At 53.0% G+C, this 7,488-nt stretch overlaps 1 protein-coding gene across 1 annotated transcript in view; it reads left to right on the plus strand.

Annotated features, from left to right (window-relative positions):
- PLXNA2 (plexin A2) overlaps positions 1 to 5,704 on the plus strand; it is a 249,898-nt gene extending 244,194 nt beyond the window's left edge. The window contains 5 exon segments of the mRNA XM_025212958.1: positions 1,011 to 1,201; positions 1,569 to 1,738; positions 3,990 to 4,202; positions 4,309 to 4,459; positions 5,572 to 5,704. Of these exon segments, the coding sequence (XP_025068743.1) occupies positions 1,011 to 1,201; positions 1,569 to 1,738; positions 3,990 to 4,202; positions 4,309 to 4,459; positions 5,572 to 5,667 (821 nt within the window). The 3' untranslated portion in view covers positions 5,668 to 5,704.
- The last annotated feature ends 1,784 nt before the right edge of the window (positions 5,705 to 7,488 follow it).

Consider the following 7,488-nt stretch of genomic DNA (forward strand, 5'->3'; position numbering starts at 1 on the left):
TATTTTGATTGCATCGGGCAGCTGCCGTGAGAGGCTCTGAGTATCGACGTTAGGGCCCCCGTCTTGCAAACACTTCAAACAGGCTTCGCTTCCAGCATGTAGCTAATCACACCGACTTCATCAGGGTTGCACATCGGGGGAAGCAGTATTGACGAGTTAGGAGGAGTCCCCCAATTCTGAGTAGGAAAGAAAAAAGGGCTGGAGGGAGCTCTGTGATCACAACAGACCTGGTTTATTGATCCCGCGGTTCTCCCACATGCTGTGCAGGTTGGAAGATCCTTCCTCCACCCGTTCACCCACCCCTGCTGGGAGGCATTTCGCTGTTTCCATTTCATTTTGACTTGCTGCACGCATGGGCTGGCTATGCGGGAGGGGCAGTACACAGCTTTTCTGGTTAAATATGATTAGCTGTGAGCTGCTGTCAGGAGCTCGTGCTCTCCAAAGTGGTAGTTACGTTGAGGAAAGCACCTCAAATGCAGCGGCTGCTTATGCAACATGTTTTAAAGTTGCACCAAAAGCAATGGGTGCACTCCAAGGGGCAGGCACCCTTGCAGTCATCACCTAGCCGTAGTTCCCTACCCCAACAGGGGAGGGTTGAGGCAGCAGTGAATTTTGCATCCCTTAAACTAAAAGGTAGCAGCAACGGCACAGTGAGCTGGTGGAATGGCATCAGCAGGGTCTTTTCCACAGGGGCTAGTGGTCACTTCAAGGCTTTGTTCACCCAGATGTACAGCCACATCTGCCCAGAGACACCCGTCTACCTGTCTCCTAAATAGCTAGGCCCCTACCTTGCTCCTTTCCGAGGGAAAGCTGAGCTGCAGTTGACACCTTCTTCCCTTCCTCTTTCATTTGCTTTTGGCCAGTGCTGCCTTTTGGTGACAATCCGTCTCATTGCCCTGCAAGTAATCCAGCCTGGAGGCTCTCGGTGCAAAGGGCTCCACGGAGGAGAGGCAGAGAGGTGACAGCTCACTAATTTTGCCTATCACTGGCTTCTCTTCCCACCTGCTCAGATTCCTCTTTCCGATACACGGGCAGCCCCGACAGCCTCCGCTCTCGGGCACCCATGATCACCCCTGACCTGGAGAGCGGGGTGAAGGTCTGGCACTTGGTCAAAAACCACGACCACGGGGACCAGAAGGAAGGCGATCGAGGCAGCAAGATGGTGTCCGAGATCTACCTGACCAGGCTTCTAGCTACAAAGGTAAGTGCCACGCACCTGGGAGCTGAATAGATCTGTCTGATGGGATGCATGGCATGGCCCCTGTCTAGAGCCCCAAAGCTTGCAAATGAAGCCCCGTCACCCTTTGGTGAGCAGGTAAAATGAACGTAGTGCAGCTGGGCGCAGCAGCGGGGCACCGGGAACATGGTCCCTAGGTTGCTGTACACCAGAAGCTCCTCCGCGGTGCAGCTGGACCTTCCTTGTAAGGGCTCGACCGTGCTTATTGCTCCAGGCTGTAGAGCTGTACCACTGTTACAGGCTAAGCACAGCCTGGTGCCCGCTCCTGCCGTGTTGCCTAGGGCATGTGCCTCCCTCCCTCCCCTCACCCTCTTGGTGCTGATCCCGGCAGGGTACGCTGCAGAAGTTTGTGGACGACTTGTTTGAGACCTTGTTCAGCACCGTGCACCGGGGCAGCGCACTCCCGCTGGCCATCAAGTACATGTTCGACTTCCTGGATGAGCAAGCGGATAAGCACAGCATCCACGACACGGACGTGAGGCACACCTGGAAAAGTAACTGGTAGGGACACGGGAGCAGGGACAGACCTCACCCCAGCCTGCTGTCATTCACACACACCTGGCCCCTTCCCCTTGTCTGGGAGGCACAAGTCCTGCCCGTTTGCTTTCATGGTGGTGGGAGTGGGGACTGGTGACTCTCCCCACCCGGCTGTGGTGGGGTGCAATGGAAGGAGGGGATTCAAAGCTCCCCTGGTAGGATGCTGGATCAGCTGTCCCCAAGCAGACTTGCAACCCTTTGCTGTCCCAGTCATGCAGCTTTGGTCCCCCAGGCAATGCTAGCGATGCACTTGAGCCACGCTCCTGAGTCGGGAGCTGCCGTACCCCTGCTCTTCCAGACCCAGGATCCCTGAGGGCTACCACGCGCTCTTGCTTTAGCCTTGGAAAGCCTCACGGAGCTGTTGCACCGCAACTCCATCCGGGTCTGCGCAGATGCCTCCTGCTGTCTAACTCACAGCTCTCAGTCTCCACATGACTGACAGAGCCAAGCGGAGCTTAAACACAGCCGAGAGTTAAGCCAAGCGCTCCTTCCCTGCCTGCTCCATGCACCGCACTAATCTCTTAAAATCAGGTCATTTTCTTGAGCACGAAGCATCCAGAAAACTGCTAACGGCTTCCAGTGGTTTCCCGAGGTTATTCTAGGGTAAGCGAAGATACAGCATGTGGGGTTGTATGGAGACCCTCCTTCCCCTTACCGTCCAGACAAGGGCTGGGTTTTCATAGCATCTTCCATGTCATTACCCTGCAAGGGATGCAGCACAGGGGCTTTCAGTGCAAAAGGCTGCAGGGAGGAGAGGCAAACAGATGACAGCTCACTAACTTTGCTTGTCGCCGGCTTCTCCCACCTGCTTTGATTCCTCGTTCTGGTACACGAGCAGCCCCAATAATTTCCAGATGCCTCCAGCTCCTCAGTGCCAGGGCCCCATTTGTCTGCCAGCAGTAGGTGGAGGCTGCATAATGCTAGGCGCTGGACATGGAGAGAGCTACAATGCAGACCCCAAGCAGCTAACACCCAAATAGGCAAGACAAGCCTTGCTGACCGCAGGTGGGGAAACACAGTTCAGTAACTTGAAGGGTGTAAGGCAGAGCAAGGAGTTTACCTGATTCCCAGGCAGTGTCTTGAACCATAAGCAGAGAGGCTGTTAGCTGTATTAGTCTGAAGACAGCCAGGTGGCCAGGTAGACACGCACCTTTATAGATGACCTATATAAGAGATGCACAGCCAGCACCACAAAGCCAGCTTCTCCTCTGTATCAGGATTTGGAAAAGGCTGGGCTCTGGAGAAGGCAAGGGAGGTTTGCACCTTTGAGCCAGGCTGCCAAGAGGAACAGAAGTGGGGCTACCTGCCAGCCCTTCTGGGCATGGTAGCGTCACAGGGGAAACGCCACTAATTCTCCAAGGTGGCAGCTCAGTTAGCAGCTGCTCCTTCCCAAATGCTTCTGGCAACTCCTGGAAGGTTTCTGCCAGGGCGAGAGGGGTGGGCGAGCAGAGCTCGCTCCGAACCGGCGCAGCTGACACAAACTGCGGCTCGGATTCCGCGTCCTCCAGACAACCGGTGTGATTACGGCTTTGCCTTCACTGTGATTTTAGGATTAAAAGCTCTGTGGGTTAGAAATTTCCCTCGGAGTTGGGAAAAAAGCTCAACACATGGGAGCTCCGGCAAGATTTTGTATTCCTCCCTTCTCTCCCCCCACCCCCCGTCCCCCTTCCCAATCCCTTGGGGCTTAAAAAGCCTCTAATCATCGCATCTGCAAAAGCTGGATTCCCCACCAAGGCGATGGGAAGCTAAAAACAATTTGCAGAGAGCTTTAGAGGAAGGAGTTATTAGGATAAAAATGCTGGAAGCAGCACGTTGTAAGCTATGAAAGGAAGCCGTGCCGAACAACAAAGGTTTCCCACTGCAGCTGTCGAACCTGAAGGACTGGGGCTGGGACTGACGGCTCCTGCCATCCCCTGGGCTCGAGCCCCCTTTGCCGTCGCTCCACAGGACAGGGTGAGCAGGGGCCAGCCTGCAGGAAGCTGGGCCTGAGGTGGGTAGACTAGCCAAGGTCTGTCCCAAAGGCACCGGGAAGTCAAAGACAAACAGACCCCCCTTGGTAGTGAGGTTAGCCCAGTCCTACTCGCAGAGCCATTGCTTCTGCTTCATGCATGCCAGGGTTGCAGAGCAAACAAGCACCTCACGTGCATGGGGGAGGGAAGCTGCCCTCCTGCCTCTCGGATCTGGGATCGCGCTTTACTCCTGTGCTCTTCCTCAGCCTCCCGCTCCGGTTCTGGGTGAACGTCATCAAGAACCCCCAGTTTGTGTTCGACATCCACAAGGGCAGCATCACGGACGCCTGCCTCTCGGTCGTGGCCCAGACCTTCATGGACTCCTGCTCCACCTCTGAGCACCGCCTGGGCAAGGACTCCCCCTCCAACAAGCTGCTGTACGCCAAGGACATCCCCAGCTACAAGAGCTGGGTGGAGAGGTCAGCATCAGCACGTGGCTGGGAGCAGCGGTGGCAGCAGCGTCTCGCTGTGCCCGCGGAGGGCCAGATCCTCCCTCTCCCTCACTCTCGCCTCACTCTTCCCCAGGTATTACGCTGACATTGCAAAGCTCCCGGCCATCAGCGACCAGGACATGAACGCTTACCTCGCAGAGCAGTCGCGCCTTCATGCCACGGAGTTCAACATGCTGAGCGCACTGAATGAGATCTACTCCTACGTTAGCAAATACAGCGAAGAGGTGAGTGGGGTTTCTCTCTCAGGACCGGCCGAAGAGACAAGGGCCAGCAGACAGGGCGAGGACTGGTGGAGACAGAGTTCCCCTCTCTCCCCTCCAAGCCACCTGGGAAATCAGCAGGGCTGAAGGTTTCTCTGTGGCTCCTTCCCGCCCACCCTTGTCTGTGCCTTGAGGGCTTTAGTCTATAGACCTGAAAGCCTGTCATTGCATGGGTAATGCAGAATCCCAGACCTTTGGCACACCCATGCAATCCAGCACGCTCCTTAACACAGTGGAAAATCCTCCTGACCCAGCAAACCTCCTCGAAAACGCCTGTGTCTTCTGGGAACTGCCAGCGCAGCCTGAGTCCCACTGCGCGGGGAAGCAGGCTTGCATTTGCAGAGAATCCCTGGCAGCATGGGCTCCTTTAATGAATGCATCACTTGAAACCAAGTTCTCACCATCTGTTCTCCCCCTGCATTTGCAGGGCGAGAAGAAGCTATTTTGCAATTACATCCATTAAAAGGAAGGCTTTGGGCGTCTAATTGCACGTATGCATTGGCAGGACCGTGCCACGGCTATTTTCCGATTAGGGGTTCACATTTCAGATCTTGCATGTGGAATGAGACAGGCGAGAGGGAGTCGGAGGCACCAGAGCGGGACTGGCGGCATCACGCCGGCGCTGTGCAGCAAGCGGGCTGACAAAGTGGTGTGGTAGCAGGATGGCACAGCCCTCGCTGCTGACTTCCGTCTTTCATTATTTACATTTCTTTGGAGGAGAAGAGCTAAAGGGAGGGATTTACTGTATCAGGCCAGGCTCAGCTTCCAAGCGCTAAGTGCACCTGGACTAGGGAATGTGCCTTGAGCCTCCCGGTCCCTGGAGAAGGCTGGGCAAACCCAGATGGGCTCAGGAGTTTTATGCTAACCAGCTTTCAGGCTTTCAGTCTCACCAGGATCATTAGCTCTTGCTACTCTATTGCCCAAGGAAAAGAGTCAGCATACTGCACCTACCCTAGAAACTGCTGCTGCCTGTTGCCATCAACACCCACTGAGCCACGAGCCCACCCACGAGTGTCTGTCTGTCTGCTCGACCTGTCCGTCTCGTGCTGATTTCTTTTTCTCTTGCTTTGTACCAGATCATCGGAGCCCTGGAGCAGGACGAGCAGGCGCGCAGGCAGCGCTTGGCATACAAAGTAGAGCAGCTCATTGGTGCCATGTCTATCGAGAGCTGAAGAAAGGACACGAGGTTCAACAAGAAGGGAATAGTCACTGCAAAGACTCTCGGGAACTAAGAGTAAGAACAAGCAGGGAAGGCACTGGACACCTATAAGTACTGAGACTTCCTCTGGTGGGAGCAGAGCTGGGCCCAGATACCTACTGAGTTCAAAATCACTTAGATTCCAGTTTGAGCAGACAGCTAGAAAGACAATGCATCCCCAAGCCAAATAGGGTCCAGATGGATCAACTCTTCAAGTCGTATGTATGGAAGAAGGAAGTCTGGAGGCCTCCATGACTGCTGCTTTGCATGAAAACCGTGTGATGTATATTAGGAAATCATGAAAACTTTATTTAAAGGGGGGGGTTTTTTAGAAAAAGAAAAAGGAAAAAAAAAAGAAATTTAACAAAAACCACGGTGGCCACCGAGATACTTCTGCCAACAAAGTTCAGTTCCAAATCTTCTCTCTCTCTCTCTTTCTCATGTGAGGTTCCTGTAGTGTGTGGCTCAGCCATTCAGAGGACTGACTCGTATGCTAATAGGAAAGTTTGGAAAATCCCATTATTCCTCTTCCTGGGAACTTACAAAAATATGAGCACAAGTTTGCACCAAACCTTTTTACGCAAAGGAAAATAACAGTTTAGCCGGAAAGAAAGCCAACAGCTGAGTAAATTATAGGCACCGGAAGGAACTTTACCTGAGTTGCAAAACCATCAGAGCATTCGACCTCTTTGTCTTGAAATCCAGCTTTATCTGTGTATTTATATAGTGTCGATATATCTATTTTTTTTAAATCCCACTTACCGCTGAAGGAGGAAGGATCTGATTTTAAACTTTCCCCTCTTTGATTTCCATGCTGTTTCAACACAAAGCTCCAGCCAGGTGCCACCGTTCAGCGGGATCTTTGTTTGCTCGACATGCGGGTTCCTGAGGAATGTTCTGCCTTTTGTGGCGGGCGAAACGAAGGAAGTCGTGTGCGGTTTAAACTGAAATTGGTGCATTGTAGGTTTCTGCAGGTGCAATTTGAGCTAAACCAATTGGCTGACCTTTCCCAGTCAAGCAGAGCTGGGCTGGAGCTTTCTGAGTCGCTTGGCATGCCGGCTGGCTAGTGCTATTCTGTTCCAGCTGCACTGTGATTTCTTGCGGTTGAAACACACACACAAAAACCCAATGTTTACAGCAAGTGATACTTGAAAAGAGTAGACATAGTGAGATGATGTATTTATTGCTTTTCTGTTTAAGACTCTCTTACCCTTACAGACAAAATGAGGACAGACGCCGTTTGCATTTTTCTCCCGGCATGTGCAAGGTCACCCAAGGTCAAGCCTCAGACTTGTATTTCCATTTGAGGGAGGGGTAGAAATTTCTGCGCTAGGCAAGAGAAGGAAAGCCGTAACCCACACAGTCCGAGTGCCAACTCCCGTTGTCGTCGTCGTCTTTGTCTCTGTGTCTCGTTCGGTAGGTTTGGTTTCTAGCGGCCAGAGCAGCCCATCTTCTTGTGGTCACTGAAAGACAAATGTTTGTGAGTGTTATTCCTTTAAAAGAGACCAAAGCTTTCATGTCCTTTAAAGAGTGCCAAGAGGTGGATGGAATGCTGTAAATATTTCTCTCTGTAATAAATATTGATATTTGTGCAGGCTGCAGTGGGGAGGACAAGGTGATTAGACCTAATGGAAATAGGAGTATCGACCATGCGAGCCTCGGCGATTGCAGCAGAGTAGCTACGTGGGTCTGTCTAATGGAATCAAAACCTGATGGGAAAATGCCCGGCCGTAAGTTTCCCTGCAGAGAGGCTAGGAACAGCTTGGCTGCGAAGGGACTGATCCCAGGCCAGCCA

Source organism: Alligator sinensis, unplaced genomic scaffold (assembly GCF_000455745.1).
Source record: "Alligator sinensis unplaced genomic scaffold, ASM45574v1 scaffold1499_1, whole genome shotgun sequence".
NCBI lineage: Eukaryota > Metazoa > Chordata > Crocodylia > Alligatoridae > Alligator > Alligator sinensis.